Here is a 20,180-nt window from a genome sequence, read left to right as displayed (position 1 = left end):
TCTCATCTGTGAAATGGGGGTAATTATAGCATTTGCTGCAAGAGTTGTCCGGGTGCAGCCAGAAGACATTGTCATACATGAGTCAAAGTGTGTCTGGCCAGCCCCCTCCCATTGCTGGCCACACTCAATGCACTTTCTGTTCCCTGTGATGCTTGACCCACAATTCGGGCTCTTAATTTTCAAAAGCTGAGTGCAAGCACAGGCAACAGGATTTGGAGACCGAGTTTCTCCAGCTTTCTTCTCTATGAGGTTTGTCTGGACTAGGAGGGAGGGGCAAGACAGAGGGCCACCTGAGAAGGGGCCCTGTCCCTGCCCACAGCCCAGTCCTCCCAGGCAGGCCAGATCTGGGATCTGTGACATAGAAAGCAGTGGTATCTGTGCCCTTAATCTGGCAGGGATCCCAAGGAAGAAGTAGGACTCCAAGGACACACTCCATGGAACCTGCTAGAACTTCTTCCTGCCAAGAAAAATCCCCAAACAGTAAAAAGCCCTGGACAGCCCCCTCTCCCCTTGCATCCCTATCATGGCACATGGCCTAGGGGTGCTATGTGTGAACTGACCTTTCGGGGTCATCAGCCACAGTGGCCTGGAGGGACTGTCCCAAGTGAGGGTGAGGCTAGTAGCTGGGAGACAGCCTGGGACTCATCATCCCCTCCTGTCCTCAGCCCCAGGTCAGCCTCTAGAACACTGACCCGACTACAGGGCTCCCTGAACTCACTAAGACTAATTTCCAGACGGAATATGCAAAGTGAGCCACTCTGTGGGGTCGCAAGTCCAATATCCTGCAAGGGGAAGTGATCTCTGAAATGGAAATTATTTTCCATTTAGAGGAGTGGACCAAGTGACATTTCCAGCTTCCCCGACTCCGTAACCTGAGATCTGAGCGCAGACATGGGCATGTGGGTGCCTGGCATCGTGCATGCTCAGGGCGTGTGCCCGTATGTGTGCAGTCTTTGCCACCCGAGGCTAACATTTTGGGCTACTCCATCGAGTCCAGAAGCAGAGAATTTCTTCCCTGGGCCTGAAGGAAGGGCTCCACTGCCGCTGCCCGGGGCTTGCCCACAGGCTTATTTGTTCATCTGTTCCCCTGCCCACCCCACAGACTCCAGCAGCTGGATTCCCACCCTGGGACCCCCAAATATCAGGCTCTGCCACCTGCTACTCACAAAGGCCCCAGCAGTGAACCGCGCATCCTCGCTTCCCTCTTGCTCAGCCCTTCTTCCTCCCTGCCTTCCAGCCTGCTCTCAGTCTCCCTCCGTCCCCTCTTCCTTCCCAGCCTCCCCGACTCCCCTCCTTCCTCCTCTCTTCTCTCCATCCTTTCTTCCCGCTTTTCTGCTTTTCTCTCTCTTCTCTTCCCTTCTCCTCTCTCCCACAATTCCCTCCTTGCTCTTGCTTCCAGCTTTCTCTCCCAGCTCTGTGTCTTACTCTCTGCATCTCTCTCCTCTCTCGCTCCCTCCTGGGGAGTTCCAGAAACATACCCATATATGGCCTCCGTGTCAAGGATCAGAAGTGATGACGTCACGGGAGAGCCAAAGCTCCGAGATGCTCTCCGAAGTCAAGTCCGTAATTGACGCGGCCTGGAGGAGACCAGGATCGTGGCTTCCTCGGTGCAATCTTTAAACAGGAAATCTGAGATTCATAACATCTTATAGTTTGGCTTGCCATCATTGGTCATGCGATGGGCCCGAAATAAACTCCCTGCTTCAAAGGAGAGCGTTTCAGAACTGCCTGGCAGAGCAGTCAGAAGCCCAGGGCCAGGGCTGAAGGCAAACTCAGGGAGCACGTTCTGAATTAAGACACTCTCAGGAAAAATCCTTTTTCTTACCCTTGAATTTTACCCTTGTTTCAGAGCCTAACAGGTAATGCATGCTTTCAACTTTCTTATGCAGAAAGACTGCTTGTCGGGCTGGGACTTAACCGCTGTGGTGTCAAAGTATGTTTGTGTGTCTCCCTCTTTCTCCTATTCTCTTGAGTTATTAAAGCAGGCTGGTGACTTTTATTTTGGATTGGGGGCACAGAGAATCAGCCGTTTGCATGTACTTGTCCAATCTTCCAGAGGATTCTTGCTCAGAGTATCATTCTACTGTGTACTTCTAAAAATGGCAATGCAAAAGGAGTTATCAATGATGCTATTGTTGGTTCTATAGGCCTTGGGCAATGTCTGTATCAGACAAATGACTTTCAGAAATGCTTTTAGGTTGAAGGAGGAGATATTTTCATGCACGGGGGCATTAATTGCATGTGCCATTTATGGAGTGTCTATGGAACATCTATGTATGGGCAGGATTGTGTGTATGTGTGTGGGGGAGTGGTGGTGGTGATAGCAACCTTGGATGCCACGAGCTGTATTTGCAATAACTTGGCATTTAGGAAAGGAAATAGAATCTGCAAACAAAACTAAGATACCACGTAAAGAATGAAAAAGGGTGTGTGTGTAAACACGAGGACGCATTCAAGGAAGTGCTGGCCCTTGAAAAGATGGATGGATGTCTCAGATGCACGGAGGGTGGGTGGGACAGGGACCTCCAGCTGGAGGATCTGCTCGGGCAAAGGCAGACAAGCTGGGGTGGGTCTGCGGAGATAGTAGGGAGAGCCGTGTGGTTATAGCCAAGGGTCAGGAGGTGAGAAGTAGTGGTGATGCTAGAAGGGGAAGTCAGGAATGGGGGCAGGCGTAGGAGATACTGCTGCCACCAGGCCAGGCAAGAGGATGGAACACATTCTGATCATTTTTGAGCAGAGGAGCAGTGGGGAGGATCTGACTTCAGGCAGCTCCCTGCAAAGCCAGGGGAACGAGGAGGCAGGGAGGCAGAGACCCTTAGGTAAGTCATTAAGGCCTGAGTCAGGTCAGAAGTTGAGCCCCCAGCACAGGATAGAAGAGCTTGCCTCGACAACGGGAAAGTTTATGCACGAGGCAGCCGTTGAGGGAGTTCACAAGCACCCAGGCAGAGCCAGCGGGGCCAGCGCACCAGCCACAGCCCCTGACCTCTGCGGTCTGAGGCCCAGGGCAGAGCACAGTGGGGCAGCCAGGGGCAGACTCCAGTCACTTCTGCAACAGTTGGACAGGTCCCGAGAGCTGATGGCAGGCCTGTTTACAGCACAGCCCCCTCCAGGACTGGCGGCTGCCACCACCTGGCAGCCTTCCAGGTTGCATCATCCATTCTTGCACAAACAGTCCAGCCCACGAGGGCCTGGTAGGAGGGGAGGGCATCACCTTCTTCCTCCTCCTTGGGGTGGGGACCATGTGTGATCCACCCCTGGTGACCTGACAATGAATAAGAGCACTCGTACCTGAGCCTTCACTGAGCATTCACCGTGAGCCAGGTGCTGGCCCAGCGCTTGTGCTAGTTCCTCTCACTGACTCTTCTGGGCAGCACGAATTAGAAATGATGGTCACTCCCATTTCCCAAAGGTGGAAACTGAGGTCCCGAGAGGTTAAGGGTCTCATCTAAAGCCAGAGAGCTAGGAGGTGTTGGAGATGGGACTCAAATGCTGGCCTCTTAGCGGATGGGCCTCCAGTGCCCACAGCCTAAGCCATGGTCTCTGAGGTCCCCCAGGGAACCAGCACTGCAGTAAACAGACCCGTCCTGGCACCAATGAACCATCATAAGGTGCTGTACAATGTGAACAAGCTGAATCCAAAACAGTCTTCCCAAAGGAGGCACAAAAATATCCCTGGACCCGCCCACTGTCCTTCCACTGCTGAGCAGAAGAGGGTCAGGCTTCCTGGTGGGGGCAGCTGTCACAGGACTTGTTTATATCTTTACTTCTCATCCTCAGCACCTTCTTTTGAACCAATTAATGCTTGGGAGTATAAATGAATTGTTAAGAGCTTTGTGGCCGAGGAAAACGTTGTGGGGAGGTGATGGTAGCACTGAACTCATGCTCAGTCGCTCAGTCATGTCTGACTCTTCATGACCCTATGGACGCTATAGCCCCCCAGGTTCCTCTGTTCATGGGATTTTCCATACGGAAGTCAGGTGATTCCTAACCTGCCTGCATTGTTTAAAGAAAAGGAGACAGAAGAGAAGGGTAGAAAAGACAGGAAAAGTAGAGGGAGGAGAAGAAAAAGATTTAAGCAAAGGCAGGAGAACAAGAGCAAGCAAACAAACAGAAACAAAAAGGAGAAGGATCCTAGCTGATTTTGGAGTGATCTAGAATAAAAGATTTCCAGCCAGCCCTGTATGTGGTTAGGCTGGGTGAGGAGAGAGAGAGCTCTGGGAGAGCACCCCTGCACCACCTGAGACTTTCTCTTCTGGAGCCTGGAGTTAGAGCTTCCAGAACATTCTACTACCCATGGGTCAAGATGAGAAAGAGTCCATGTTCTCCGGGTGCCCAGAATAGGGCTGGGCAAGGCCATACTTGGGCTTCCTGGATGGCGCTAGTGGTAAAGAACCTGCCCACCAATGCAGGAGACATGAGACGCGGGTTCGATCCCTGGGTGGGGAAGATCCCCTGAAAGAGGGCTTGGCAACCCGCTGCCTGGAGAATTCCGTGGACAGAGGAGCCTGGTGGGCTATACTCCATAGGGTCGCGAAGAGTAGGACAAGACTGAAGCAACTTAGCATGCAAGGCCATACTTGGCCTGTGAGGGCTGGGGCAACAGTGATCAGAGGCTCAGACCTACACGGGGGAGCCCGGCCCCTTCTCATCCCCAGCCCAGGCTTCTGGCACAAGGCAAAGCCTAGCATTCGCTGAGCCCTGGGCAGAAACCGGGGCGGGGGTCTCGAGTACTCCGTACGTGCCAGACCTGTATGTGCCAAGCTGCTGCTGTGGGAAAAAGTGAGGAGGTGGGCCAGGAGGGGCATGGGAGGGGGCTAGCTGTGCCAGGAGCAGCCCCTTCAGGGCTGGGAGGTAAGAGACACATCCTCCGCTTGGGAGGCTGAGCAGAAGGTGACCCACGAGGCCTGGGGACTCAATAGCATGGGACCCAAAGATATGAAATGGAAACTTGGCATTCACTGATGCTTTCCTTAGCTGGTGCTCATGGCCCTGCCTTAGACTGCGGGCCTTTGGGCCTGTGCAGAATACATGCTTCTCCTTGGAAAATGGAATATTTTCCAACAAAAAAGAGGAAAGAGGTTTTCCCCCCTTGTTTTTTCTTCTTCCCTGTCTCCCCGTCTCACTATTTCTCTCCCCCTGTTTTGGGGGTAGTCTCTGCCCGCAGTTTGCAACAATCAATACATAATCTTCTAAAACGTCATCAGGGTCCTAACCCCTGGTGAGTGATTCATCCTGATTCAGGTTGGCAAGTGGTGCTCAGCTCGTTTAGGACAGTCTTGGACTCTTCTGCGTACGCTGGGCACAGAGGGCCTGGGGGTGTGGTGGTGTGGGAGCAGATGTAGCTTTGGGCAGGTTCAAATCCCTGTTCGTCACCTCCTCCCTCAGTGACTTGGGCCCGTTGCACCCTGTCTCTGGGCCTCAGTTTCCCTCCTGGGCTATGGATCAGCAGTGGTCAGGTAACCTTCAACAGGGTTACTCAGTAACAGGTCAGCTCAGTAACCTCCAACAACACTCGCGCAGCCTCAGAAATCTAGAGTCCTAGCTCCCGAGGGAAGCCGGCAGTGTGTCTGTCACCAGCATCAAAGTTTCTGAGATTAGAAGAGCTGGGGGTGGGGAGGCTTTAGAGCTTTAGAGTCTGAACAAAGGCTCAAATCCTAACAGCTGTGAGGCCCCAGACCTCAGCAGCCAGAGGCTTGTCAGCACTGCCGGTTGCAAAGGCCCACCCTGGGGCTCTAACCCGGGCCCCTCTGGGGGCCAAGCAAGATGGTCCCAATTCCACTTCTCCTTCCTGCAAGGCCAGGTCAGCCCTTAGCAGAGACTTCCAGACTAATCCCTGCCCATTGCCCTAAGCGTTCAGTGTCAGAGAGTCTGATGAAAACAGGACTAGGGGGGCTCTCTACCACTTACTATCTGGGTCTCAGTCTCCCCATCTGGGCAATGGGAAGAATCCTCCCCCACTGCAGGGGTCTTGAGAAGTCAAAAGGTGCAGTATGTGAAATTGTCCAGGAAATGGTGCAGGGACCCACAGCACTGGCTTTTTTTGTTTTTTTGTTTTTTTTTTTAGTTAGAGTGTAGTTGATTTATGATGTTTCAGGTATACAACAAAGTGATTCAGTTATACACGTATATTGGGTTGACCAGAAAGTTCAGTAGAGTTTTTCCATAACATCTTACAGAAAAATCTAAACGAACTCTTTGGTTAATCTGATGTATGTATTCTGTTTCAGAGTCTTTCATTTCTAGGTCGTTACAAGATATTAAATACAGTTCCCTGTGCTATACAGAAGGTCCTCGTTCATCTGTTTTATACATAGTAGTATGAGCCCCAGCCTTCTCTATGGTTTAGCTTTTAAAGCCTTAGGACCCAGGAAAGCGAGAGATGCTTTAATGTTTTACAAACAGGAGTCTCCAGCTAGAAGTGTTTCCTCAGATTTCCCAGGACCCCCCCAGATCTGGGGCAACAGCAGATCAGAAAGATTAAGCTTCATAAACTTACTGGGCTTCACAAGGAATGGGGTTGAGAATCCTGGGGGCCAAGAAACAGTCCAGGCCAATCCCTCACTTCCTCATATGGCCCCAGGCTCACCAAGCAGTCAGAGGTTAGGACTCCCTCAGACTGCCATGGCATGTTTGGGAGGCCCTGGAATACATCAGTAGACAATTATATGCTTATATAACATGGATGTATATACATTTATAATATATTAGTATATGAAAGTGAAAGTGTTCGTTGCTCAGTGGTGTCTGACTCTTTGCGACCTCATGGACTGTAGCCCGCCAGGCTCCTCTGTCCATGGGATTCTCCAGGCAAGAATACTGGACTGGGTTGCCATTTCCTCCTCCAGGGGATCTTTCTGACCCAGGAATTGAACTCAGGTCTTCTGCATTGCAGCCATACTCTATCATCTGAGCCAAGAAAGCGCCCTTTGAATGTATACGTCTATGTGCGTGTGTTTTTATATATATAGTCTTCAGTTTAACCTGGCCTTTTATTCAAAGCTTACAAAATGACTAAAATCTGTTGGTTACATGGGATGAGGACTAGGTGTGAAGTCAGAAGATGTAGCCTCTAGTCTCTGCTTTGTCAATTTTGCCCTGCTGTTGCCTCAGTTTCCTCATCTGTAGAATGGGAAAAACAACACCCTCCTCATAGATCTACCACGTGGCTCAAGCAGACAGTGTTCAGGAGAGTGTAAATTAACTGCAAGGGGAAGCATTAGGGCTGTGGTTCTCCCAGTGCTTGCTGCACTGTCTGAAACACAGCGCTTGGCATAAGAGCTGACTCAGACAGTCCACACTCATACCTAAAATACATAAGTCGACCCTGCCTGAAACACTCATCCAGCCCTTACTACGTGCCAGGCCTATTCCAGGAAATAAGTGCTCACTAGACACCCTCTATTGTTTATAGGCGGTCACCTCACACACGAATTCAAACCCAGGATTAGAAGCAGTGGGACGGGCTGTGGGTCCTTCCAAAGTTCCCAGGACAGCAGGTTGTGTATGCAGGAAGGGAGGAGGCAGCGGGAGGGGCCCTGAGGAGCGAGGGATTTGGAAGTGGTGGGCAGAATCCATCCTGCACCCAGGCTGGGCTTGGGGAGGGCGTGGCGATCTCCCTCCTTCCCAAGCTCTGAGCTCGTTACTCACCCCCGGGCCCGCCCAACAGGGTCCCGCGGGGCTGCCTGGACTAACGCCCCTCCTGATCACAGCTGAGGGGAAAGCGGCTCACACGAAAACTGCCAGCCGGGAAGGAGTTCTGGGTGACAGCATCCTGGCAGGAATGAGTCAGAGCAGAGAATCAGAGCATCTCAGGAGCGTGGACTAGTGTTAGCAGGTTCTCCTGGGCCACTGGCCACGTGCTAAGCGGCCTGCCCCATGTTTATACACGTCACCTTGTTTCATCTGACTGTACCTCTGTAGACCAGAGGCTACTATGTCTCCATATTACAGAAGGGCAAAGTGAGGCAGAGGGGGTGGGAACAGCCTGCTTCCCATGACACGGCCAGCTGGTGGCAGAGTCGGCTTTGAACCCGGGCAGTCAGACATCTGCGGTCATACTCTCTACCAAAAGCAGGGTCTTCTCATAGCTGTGCTTCCAAGGTTTGACCCAATCATTCATTCACCTGCCTGTCTAACGTTTATTAAGTACCTACTGTGTACCTGGCCTTGGGTTAGGTCCTTGGGTTATGGCACGAATGTGACACGGCCCTGCTCTGTGGATGCCTCTGGACTCCCCAGGGAGCCAGGCCCACAGAGGGCAGTCAAAGTACTAGGAGAGGAGGAGTGCCCTTGAGGCAGCTCAGGGCTCCTTAGCCATCAGATCGGGGAGGCTTCCTGGTGGAGAAGCCGCAGGAAGGCATCTGGGACAGATAGTGAGTGGACGAGGAAGCAAAGGGAAGGCAGATGAGCGGAGGGCTGGAAGTGGCTTATCTGGGCTCTTACCTCTGACTCAGGTCCCCAGCAGAGTGGAGCTCTGTGCCCTGGAAGATGACTGCCAGGCCCTTTCCTGTCCCCGACACTCCCAGCCATACTCCCAGCCCCAATTTCTGTTAAGACATCAAGAAGCCACTCTTCCCACCCCAAACAGCCACAAAAACACCACCCCATCTGTGGGAACCCAGGCCCCTGCCAGCTCCCAGTCAGACCCTGGCTGTCAGGGAGCCTGGATTTGGGGGGAGGGGAAGGAACCAGAGGAAGAAGGACCACTTTTCAAATGCTATTATTTAATCTTCACTTCAGTCTTGCAAGGGCCCAGGTTTCTATGCCCATTTTACAGGTGTAGAAACTGAGGCCCAGCTTGGAAGAGCACCAACTGTGGATGGGTCAGGCATTGTGCTGAGTGCTTCACTGTGTTAACAGCGACTGTTACCCCCATTTTACAGATGCCACCTGGGAGAGGTGGGGGTTCCCCTGGAGCCAATGTTTGGGGACCCACAAAGGAGGGAAAGAGGGGCCCTGGAAGCCTTGGTCTCCCCTATTCCAAGCTGATTTTGGATGGGCCATGCTAAAACACTGCTCCCTCTGCAGGCCCCTAGCTTGACTGGCAGGGCCCACTGCACTCTCACTTTCCCTGGGAAAGGGCTATTTTTATCTCAATCAGCCTCCCAGAGGGTCCTGTGAGACCGCCAGCCTCTTTCCTGGACTCAGGCCCAGAAGGTGGCCCAGCCGCCAAGCCGAAGCCTCAGAAATCAGGCTGAGCAGCAGGAAGATGAGGAGAAGCTGAGGACAAGAGAGGGGAAGGGCATCACCCAGGATCTCACCTCCTCACCCCACCGTCGCTCTGCCATGAAGTAGGGACAACACCCTCATGGCAGAAAGCAAAGAAGAACTGAAGAGCCTCTTGATGAAAGTGAAAGAGGAGAGTGAAAAAGTTGGCTTAAAACTCAACATTCAGAAAACTAAGATCATGGCATCCGGTCCCATCACTTCATGGCAAACAGATGGGGAAACAGTGGCTGACTTTATTTTGGGGGGCTCCAAAATCACTGTAGATGGTGACTGCAGCCATGAATTTAAAAGACACTTGCTCCTTGGAAGAAAAGTTATGACCAACCTAGACCTCACATTTAAAAGCAGAGACATTACTTTGCCAACAAAGGTCCATCTAGTCAAGGCTATGGTTTTGCCAGTAGTCATGTATGGATGTGAGAGTCGGATTATAAAGAAAGCTGAGTGCCAAAGAATTGATGCTTTTGAACTGTGGTGTTGGAGAAGACTCTTGAGAGTCCTTTAGACTGAAAGGAGATCCAACCAGTCCATTCTAAAGGAAATCAGTCCTGAATATTCATTGGAAGTACTGATGCTGAAGCTGAAACTCCAATACTTTGGCCACCTGAACTGACTCATTGGAAAAGACCCTGATGCTGGGAAAGATTGAAGGTGGGAGGAGAAGGGGACGACAGAGGATGAGATGGTTGGATGGCATCACCAACTCAATGGATATGAGTTTGAATAAACTCCGGGAGTTGGTGATGGACAGGGAGGCCTGTCCATCCATGCTGCAATCCATGGGGTCACAAAGAGTTGGACACGACTGAGCGACTGAACTGAATTGAACTGAACTAAACAGGTAGAGAAACTAAACTTCTAAGGGTCACATAGCTAATAACCGGCAAAGCTGTGATTTGAACCCAGCCAGTGTCCCCAGAGGCTGTTCCCTAACAGCCCCTCAGGCTAAGGCTGAGGAGTCCCATTCACCTCGAGGAGACACCCCCGTGCCCTTGGCAGCAGCCCTAGCCTGTGATGGGGAAGCCCAGTGATGGGGAAGCAACCGGGCATCGCAGGCTGCCACACCAACGGCTAGGTCCAGTGCTAGGCCCGCTACGCCTGTGCCCTCTTAATGCTGCCACCACCTCCTCACAACAGTCCTTACCAGTGTCTCCGTTTTTGCACATGAGGCTTCTAAAGGTGGGGGACTTACTCAAGGCTGAGGATCTCCCAACCAAGTACTAACCAGGCCAAGATCAGATGAGATTGGGCTTGTTCAGGGTGCTGTGGCCGCACACAGACTGAGGATCTCAATGGGAAAATCAAGAGATGTCAGGTCCCATACCAAAGACAGGGAAGCTCTTCTTCAAGAACCTTCAAGGTCAACTCCCATTTGGGAAACTTCCCCTGCATGGGCTGAGAGCCTGACATCATGCCCACTGTGCAGGTGCCAGGCTGGAGGAAGATGGCAGTATTACCCCTGCCTGCTCAGAACCCCATAAGTGCTGCTTACCTTGATCCATGTTCCTGAAATTCCCAGAAGGAGCACTGGATTTGAGGTAGGAAGCTTGGGCTCCAAAGCCCTATGTTCCAGCTGCCTGTCCTCATGCAAACCTTTCCCTTCCCCTTTCTGAATCGTAATTGCTTCATCCATCACACCCATGTGTGGGTATCAAGTACCTAGGGACGTCAAGTCCTTGTGGAAGTCTCGAGGATGCAGAAGATTTAGTAAGTTAATTCAACAAAAAACGTTCTTACTTTCTAGGGCTGTTGTCAGGGCAATGCCATGAGATAAATGATAAAAGGGAAAGTCTCTGGATGCGTCTCACCCATGGGGGTGGGGGATGGGGGGTTGGGGAGTCTGGCATTAGCTGCAGGAGATGGCATCACCTAGCTGCCCTCGCCTTCCTAGAAATCTGGTCAGGGAAGGGGTGCTTGCTGGAGCTGGGTGCTGTCCAGGTGCCTCTGAACCACCCATACCAGGCTGCAGAGCCAATGGCTATCTTGGGGTGAAGGACTGGAGGGGTCTCCTCCCCGCTGCCCGCACCTACCCACCATAGGTATGGCTTCCCCAGCGTGGTGAAGTGGGTTGTCTCATTCCCATTTTTACTGATAAAAGAGCTGAAGCCCAGAAGGGGAAGTGACTTGACCAAGGTCACAAAGCTAGTGAGTTGCAGAATTGAAACTAGACCTAGAGTTCCTGACTCTCAGATCTGAGATCCTTCTACTCCTACCTGGGTCGCTACTCCCCCTGCCTGGAGAATCCCAGGGATGGGGGAGCCTGGTTGGCTGCCGTCTCTGGAGTCACACAGAGTCAGACACGACTGAAGCGACTTAGCAGCAGCAGCAGCAAGCTCCATAACGATGGAGAATCTGTTGACGTGGCCATAGGGACCCCCAGGGACAGAGAGTTTGGGCTTCACTAGCACAGAGCTGACCAAACATCTCAATGAGTTGCAGAAAGTTTAGAACAGGAAGAGCCCTGGAAACCTTCTAGCCAAAACCCTCCTTTTGCAATGGGAAAACTGAGGCCCAGAGAGGGACAGGGATGTGGCTGAGGTCACACAGCACTTGAGCATCAACTTGGAGACTATAACCTGGGTCTCTGACTCTAAGTCCAGTGCTCTTCCCCTTGCCACTGGCCTGGAGCAGAGGGATGTCCTCAGGTGGAGGCATCAAAACATTAATGGCCAGGCACTGGGCGTCAGCACTTCCGGTCAGGGTAGCACCACAGGTATTGAGTCTCTGCCTTGTTCCAAGTCAGGAGTAGAGCTGGACTCCAGGCCTGGAAAAGCCAAGGCAGGGACCTTAGGCACAGGGTAGCGAAGGAGGTGTGAGAAGCAGGGTCTGGCCCAGGCGGCTGTGGGGACCACCTGGCTACATGGTGCCGGTGACAGAGGGCAGGATCTAGTCCATCCCGCCATTTAACAGATGGAAAAACCAAGGGCCCAAGAGAGGAAGATGCTTATGGCTGAGCTGGGAAATGAACCCAAGTCTCTTGATCCCAGTCTTGAGCTATTTATACAATAAGCAAAACCGATGTTGTTGCTGCTGCAAAATAATAACGGTAGAGGTAGGAGATCAGGCAGAACTTTCTAGGCCAACAGTTGTTACTCTTAGGGCCGTGACAGTAATTGTGTGTGGGGGGTGGGGGTGGGGATGTGTGTTCAGTCGCTAAGTCATGTCTGAGTCTTTGGGACCCCATGGTCTGTAGCCTTCCAGGCTCCTCTGTGCATGGGATTTCCCAGGCAAGAATACTGGAGTGGGTTGCTATTTCCTTCTCCAGAGGATCATCCCAGGTCAGGGATTAAATCCAGTCTCCTGCATTGGCAGGCAGATTCTTTACCACCGAGCTACCAGGTAAGCCCTGGTAACAGTCATGAGAAGAATATCTACCAAGGACTCAGCCCGTGTCCTCATCCCTTGCCCCTCTTCCACCCCGGGCGGTGCTCCCCTGCCCCACTTGTGCTTTATGACCGGTCATTCTGCCAAGTGATGGTTCCCAGTCCCCTGTGGAGCTCTCAGAAGAAGTGTGATACCCAGGCCACACACCAGAATCCAGAGATTCTGACGTAATGGGTCTGAGATGGGGCCCAAACACAATCCTTTATAGAGAATCAATTTTATATACTTTTAAAGTAGATATATTATTGTGGTATAATGTACTCACAGAGAAGCATACAGATCACTTGAACGGCTCCAAGGATTTAAAGGGAACCAACCAATAGTAAACCACTTAGATCAAGAAATACAGGGGACTTCCCAGGCAGTCCAGTGGCTAGGACTTCCCCATCCAATGCAGGGGGTGCAGGTTCGATCCCTGGTCAGGGAACTAAGATTCCACATGCCTCAGGGCCAAAAAGCCAAAACATAAAACAGAAGCAAAATTGTAACAAACTCAATAAAGACTTTTTAAACGGTCCTCATCAAAGAAGAAATCTTAAAAAAATACCGTGTGACTGGCCCCCTTCATGGTCCCTCTCACTTTGCTAACTCCTAAAGGTAACCACTCTCCTTGCCTGTTCTTGAGCTTGATACAGATTGAATGGTGTCTGTATATTCTTTATTATCTGGTTTCTTTTGCTCAGTTTGGCTCATGAGACTCATCCTGTTATTGGGTATAGCGGCGATTTGAGTATTTCAATGATGTATACTATCTATCACGTGAATATACCATAATGCAGTAATCCATTCAAATGGTGATAGACATTTGGGGAGTTTCCATGGGGGTTATTACGAACAGTGCTGCTATGGATATTCTTGAACTTGCCATTTTGTATACAAGTCTCGGACATAGAGCCTGGAGTGGGGATTTGAGGGTCAAAGGAAATAAATATGCTCAGCATTAGCAAATGCCATCCCATTTTGACACTCCTGCCAGGAGTAGGGAGCATTCTGGTTGCTCCACATCCTCTCTAACCCTCATCATTTCCCATTTTCTTCTCTTGAGCCATTCTGGTGGGTATATAGCGGTATTCCATCAGAGTCTTAATTTACATTCTCCCCAAATACTTAGGAAGTGAAGCGCCCTTACCTTTGGTGGTTGGCCATTTAGCTGCTTTCTTTGTGAAGTGCCTGGCATAGTCTTTTGAGTATCAGTTATCTAGAGCCACAAGAATCCTACATAACACAGCACCCCCAATAAGAATTCATTCTCAGGAATTCCCTGGTGGCCCAGTGGTTAGGACTCCATGATCTTAATGCAGAGGGCAGGGGTTCAATTTCTGGTTAGGGAACTCAGATCCCACAAGTTATGTGGTGCAACCAAAACAAGAAAAAAAAAAAAAAGAGTTTATTCTGGTGTTCTGTGTCTGCAGGTCCATGGGCTAGTCTAGGGCAGGCCAGGCTGGGCTACTCAGCTTCAAGCTGCAGGCCCACTGGACACAGCTCCTCTATGCGGGTTGGGCTAAGGCTGCTCCAAGTGGGTTCACTCTGGGGCCCAGCTAAAGGGCAATGGCTCCGGGGCGGGGGGTGGTCCTGGAGCTGGCAGAGGAGTGAGTGTCACTGCACACACGCACTCCAACTGGCTGCTTTATCATGTCCACCAACGTCCATTGCCAGAACAAGTTACAAGGCCAAGCCCAATCTCCGTGGGGAAGGACAGGGGAACAATCTGCCTCCAAGGGGAAGAGGAAGGTGAATATTTGCTGAGCAAACCAAATTACAGCCCTGGTATTTTGCATATTTTTTGAAAAGACCTTATATGACTCTAATCTTCAATCAAGGCTCAGAAGCACTGACCTAGAGTCACACTGCATGTCAGCCAGTCAAAACAAAAGTCAGGCTTAGCTGATTTGGCCTCATTTCCTTAAAGCAGTTGACTCAAGCAAAGTCCATTTCACCTTTAGGCTTTTTTTTTTTTTTTTTGAGAAGACAGTCCCTGGAATCAACATGGCAAGTGATTTTAACAACTGATTTTTAACTACAGCATATGATTCATCTCTAATAATCTCAACTCTAGAACAGGGCAGAGAAGTGGGGAACAAGGTGTTGTGGATAACTGGAAGGAAGGAATGTGAGCACAGTTGTGTAAGTGCCTTGACCGCAGGGATTCTGTCTGTTGGTATCGTTATGTCACCAATGCTTAGAAGAGTGCTCAGCAAATAATCTCTCAATTAATGATACATGCATGCGTGCATAGATAGGCTGTCTGGGATGGAAAAATAAACCGTGGATGAGTGGATGGTTGGTTGAATACATAGATGTATAGGTGGCTGAGTGGATAAATGACTGGGCGGGGGACAGACAAATACATCAGAGGTTAAATAGTGGAGAGACGGGTGAATGACTGGATGGTTGGATAGACGGATGAGTGGTTGGGTAGGAGCATGGATGGATACATTATTAGAGGGTTGGACAAATGGATGGTGAGGTGAACGAATGGGAGGGCGAATGGATAAATGAGTGGATAAGTGGACAGCTAGATCCGAGAGAGGATGAATAATTGGACAGGTGGGTGGTTGGTTAGATGGATAGTCGGGCTGGCAGACTGATGAGTGGATGGATGGATGGATGTACAGATGAATGGGTGATTGGGTAGATCATATGACAAAGCGAAAGGATGAAACATGATTGTGTGATTGCTACAAGCGTAGCCTTCCCTGTGTATAAACACAGCTGTTTTCCAAACTCTTAGTTACCAGGATGGCTTTGATCTTCTCACAGAGTTTTCTGGTTTGATGCTGGCTCCTCCCTGCTGAGTGTCTTCTGGAGGTGGAGGTGAGGGGTGGAAGAGGATGGCCACGGAGATCAGTGCTCGGGGCAGACCGCGCGCCATTGGGCAAGAGGAATACAACCTGTACAGCAGCCTGAGCGAGGACGAGCTTGTCCAGATGGCCATTGAGCAGAGCCTGGCTGACAAGACTCGGGGCCCAGCCACCACTGAGACCACTGTGCCCACACGCGTCAACCGTGAACCCGCCCACTTCTATCCATGGACCAGGTGAGCAAGGGGCATCCAATCGGGTGCAGATCCCAAACACTGTTAACCCAAGACCAAAGTCGCCTGGTCTCTAAGCTGTATTTTCACACTGTAATGACTTACAGTTGTTATCTAAGCTTACTGAGCTCTGAAGGTGCCAGGCACTGCCCTGGGTGCTATACGCACTTTGCCTCATTTTATCCTCTTAAGGACCTTCTAGGAATCTCTATGCTATATTCCTATTTTACAGATGAGGAAACTGAAGCTCAGGGCTGAGTAACTAGTGCAGGGTCACACAGCTGGCAGACTGTGTTGCAGACATTGACCTGTCTGGTTCCAAAGCCCATAGCTTAGTCTCGTATCACTGGCTTTATGATTGGATGCAGTGGAACTGAGGTGCTGAATCTGGCCAGAGTTTACAACCCTATCTATGCTGTCTCCCTGGAAATACATGTCTGAGAAGCAGGAATATTTGCCTGGCAAAGCTATCTTACCTTCCGTTCTGGCTCCCCCATCTCGGTATGACCTCATCATCCCATTAGCCAGACCATCTACAGCAGCGCCAGTTTGCATCAGTAGAATTATGGTGTGGGCCTCAACTGTAATTTCACAGGTGCAATTTAAATATCCCAAGAGCTACACTAAAAAGTAATGAGAAACAGATGAAATTAACTTGTATCTAAAATATTATCATTTCCAAGTGTCATTAATATGAAGCTTACGAATGAGATATTTACATTCCCTTTCCTATCAAGTCTCTGGGAGTCAGTGCGCATTTTGCATTCACAGCCCATCTCAATTCAGACTAGCCACATCTCAAGGGCTCAGTAGCCGTATGTGGTTACATGCTGGACATGTAGCATGTCCAGAGGCAGGTCTAGACACCTACCCCCTTCATAGGAGATGAGAGGCAGGGAGGCAATTGGGATCTTAAAATGGCACTGGATCTTATAATGCTTTTAGAGAAGAAGCATATTCATTTTAAAAAATGCTTTTGCTCAGCATGGAGTCCAAGACAAGTGTGTATTTGCAGGAATTCTTTAAAATTTTATTATTATTATTATTTTTTAACACCAGAAATATTTTATAATGGGGTATAGCCGATTAACAATTGGGATATAGTTGTGATCGTTTCAGGTGAACAGCGAAGGGACTCAGCCATACGTATTCATGTGTCCATTCTCCATGGGAGTAGGAAGTGATATAACAGTTGTGTGGGTGTTACCTTGAGTCATAGGCCTCAAGTCTTATTGTCTTCAACAGCCAGTTGACTTCCTGTGTGACCTCGGGCAAGTCACTTAACCTCTCTGAACCTCAAACAATAATAGTAATAACAGCAGCAACAATAAACAGACTTTCTGATGCCCAGAACCAGTGGATAGGGATGAAGGTGGGTGATGGTACACCTTGACCCTGTCCCCTGATCAAAGGGTGACTTTGGCCCTTCGGAGACTAGACCACTTCTGCCAGGCAGGCTGAGCAAAGGCCTGGGATGCCCACCACTCAGGCATCCATTCCCTAAAGGGGCAGGCAGATAACCTCCTCAGATGAAGGCTCCAAGTTACTGAGCTGTGCATAAGGAAGTCCCATTCTGGGACTCAATCTGAAATGCAGAAGTCCAAAGCCAAGATCGTGGTAGCTCATGTTCTAGAAGCCCTGGTTCCTGTTCTGGCTGGTTCACCCTAAGTCAGACCACAGGTTCCTCTTCCTCAGGGGGATCAGATAGAAAAGCATCCTACCATCATCCTAGCTGCAGCTCAAACCATGTATCCTGGGGCCACCTCTGCAGCCTTCTCCCCAGTGTGGGAACCACCCCCCAGGAGTCCTGGGGACCCTTGAAAATATTAGCACTGGGCCTTGACCTCCTCCTTCTTCTCAGGGTAGAAAGTAGAGGTCCACCATGGGGTGTAAACATTTATCCTGAGAAAAACCTCTCACACAGCAGGGAAAGGGCTTCTGCGGGGCCACGTGGTCCTCACCTAAGACCCAGGCAGAGTCGTGCAGGGCAGGAGGACTGAGCCTGCCTCTCCGCACCCTGGAGGTGACCTGCAGCCGCCTGGGTTCTGTTCTGCCCTTTTGTCTCTGAAAGGAGGCAGAGCTGCTGGGAAAGCAAGTACCTTTCATGGGATTTTTAATGAAATTCTCCTCTCCTGCCCTGCAAGCTCAGCCCACAAGCATTCATCTGACCCTGAGAGAAGCCACGGAAGGTGGATGTCTCAGGATCCGGTTTACATGTGACAACGCAGGCGCTCCGCAGGGCCAGGACCCAAACCAAGGTCTGACCCGCCCTGAGTTTCAGACACTTAGCCGGCTGTGCTGATGCTACAGAGGCCTCTGTTTCCTGTCCCTCCTCCGCTTCCAAGGGCCTCCTCCCCACTGAGATTTAGGGTCCCACCCCCACAAGAGACATATGGACTTGCATTCAGACACAGCCTGAGAGTAAGTATAGGGCCCAAGAGAGTCGTTGAGCACATTTATCCCCGAATATCACCGTGTCCACCTAAGTGCACCCACAGCAGTCTAGAAGGCGGGCATCACACAGGCCCTCAGAGGCTCCCCGTGGCCAGCCTCTCTCCATCTCTGAGCAGGCTCCCCGATCAAGCAGGTTGCATTCTTACTTTCCTGGCTGCTTACTTCGCTGCCCTGACAATGACTTACAGCTTCTATCTTTTTATTTCTGCCGTTCACCTGTGAACTCCATGAAGGCTGGAGCCTCACTCGTCTTCCTTTCTGTGAGGCCCCATGTCTAGCACATGGGGCCTGATCTGTGGCAACACCGCAGAGCTCTTTGTAGGCGGATGAATGGGTGAATGCAGACCCGAGTGAGGCGGTGGCTGATTAGACCGGAAAGGGAAGGGGGTGTACAGTGGGTCTTCCCTCTGTCACTAGTGGCTGTGTGACCTCAGGCAAGTGACTTGACTTTTCTGAGCCCCAGCAGCCTTATCCCTAAAATGGTAATAACAAAACTTGCCTAGGCTCACCTGCCACCTTTTCTTACGAAAAGCAAATCAGATGAGGTAGGTGTTGAAGTCCCCCGCAACATCCTGCCGCCTGAACGACTTCCCCCCACTTCCTCCCTGTGTACCCTGACTGCTCATCTCATGACAGCCTCCGTTTCCTGGACAAGCTTTTGTGTCATTATCTGGCCTCCTGAGAGTGTCCCCAGTGACACTGTGTGACCTCCTTGGGGACAGGGAACAGATATTACTCACTTTTGTATCCTCAGTTCAGTTCAGTTCAGTCGCTCAGTCGTGTCCGGCTCTTTGCGACCCCATGAATCGCAGCACGCCAGGCCTCCCTGTCCATCACCAACTCCCGGAGTTCACTCAGTCCATCGAGTCGGTGATGCCATCCAGCCATCTCATCCTCTGTCGTCCCCTTCTCCTCCTGCCCCTAATCCCTCCCAGCACCAGACTCTTTTCCAGTGAGTGCCTGGCAAAGAGCCTGGATCACTATAGATGCCCAGTGAATGTTGTTATGCAAATCAGTGTACTTTGAATCCAATAAAATTCTCTGCTGCTACTGCTGCTATGTCGCGTCAGTCGTGTCCGACTCTATCGACCCCATAGACAGCAGCCCAACAGGCTCCTCTGTCCCTGGGATTCTCCAGGCAAGAACACTGGAGTGGGTTGCCATTTCCTTCTCCAATGCATGAAAGTGAAAAATGAAAGTGAAGTCGCTCAGTCGTGTCTGACTCTTAGCAACTCCATGGACTGCAGCCTACCAGGCTCCTCCATCCATGGGATTCTCCAGGCAAGAGTACTGGAGGGGGGTGCCATTGCCTTCTCTGAAAATTCTCTAGAAATACAATTTATTGTTACCTGCTTGTGACCAAAACGACAAATGAGGACATAAAGGTCAACTGGCGCTTTGGGATCCTAGAAATGAAAGCCAGCTCAGCATTTCAGAGAAAATATAATATTCCCTCTTAAAGTCATTTACCAATTTGCTTCTCCTCTACCAGAGGGTAAAGGGTTGAACCCTGATCCCTGAACCCAAGGTAAAGGATTTGGCTTGAGTATGTATGACTATCATTTGCCAAACCTTGGCCCACTGAGGACTCTCTGAATGGAAGATGAACTTCCTATCCAATAAAAAAACAGGATTCATGCTCTCATGAAGCAGGGAGTCCAGGGTTACCGATATGAACCAGTTCAAATGGGTCTAGAAGGCTGGGTCTTCCAGTTTTCAAACTTCTGCATTTTATTTAAGGTTACATTTCTGAGAAGATGAAAGCATGAGGCAGGAACTTGCTTGAGCTGATGTATGCACAGCTGCAAACAATTCAAAGAGGCCACTTTTACTGTACAATTATGATGTTCCAGCTTCATTCTTGGCACTTGTATGTGAATCAGGCCTGGTCCCTGCTTTCCCTAAGCTTGCAGTCTAACGAGGGCAAGGCTCAGAGGTATACAATGATCGAATAGGATGGATGCAGCAAAGAGGCTTGCTTCAGTGTCAGAGGGACACAGGAAGAGTTGATTTATTTCTTAGTCTAGGAGGTGGGCTTTGCAGGATGAATAGGAGTTCATCAAACAGGCTAGAGGAAGTG

General features: G+C 50.5%; 2 protein-coding genes across 2 annotated transcripts in view; one reads left to right on the top strand and one right to left on the bottom strand.

Annotated features, from left to right (window-relative positions):
* Window positions 1-1,618, bottom strand: part of CCDC197 (coiled-coil domain containing 197) — a 37,905-nt gene extending 36,287 nt beyond the window's left edge. The window contains exon 1 of the mRNA XM_027957348.2: window positions 1,479-1,618. The gene's annotated coding sequence lies outside the window, so the exon portion shown is untranslated. The remainder of the gene's footprint in view (window positions 1-1,478) is intronic.
* A 115-nt stretch (window positions 1,619-1,733) lies between these two features.
* The window catches only part of ASB2 (ankyrin repeat and SOCS box containing 2), a 48,048-nt gene continuing 29,601 nt past the window's right edge, over window positions 1,734-20,180 (top strand). The window contains exons 1-2 of the mRNA XM_027957345.3: window positions 1,734-1,859; window positions 15,373-15,649. Coding sequence (XP_027813146.2) covers window positions 15,444-15,649 — 206 coding nt within the window. The 5' untranslated portion in view covers window positions 1,734-1,859; window positions 15,373-15,443. The remainder of the gene's footprint in view (window positions 1,860-15,372; window positions 15,650-20,180) is intronic.

Source organism: Ovis aries, chromosome 18 (genome assembly GCF_016772045.2).
Source record: "Ovis aries strain OAR_USU_Benz2616 breed Rambouillet chromosome 18, ARS-UI_Ramb_v3.0, whole genome shotgun sequence".
In the NCBI taxonomy this organism is placed as follows: Eukaryota; Metazoa; Chordata; class Mammalia; order Artiodactyla; family Bovidae; genus Ovis; species Ovis aries.
This window is presented reverse-complemented; position numbering and strand designations above follow the sequence as displayed.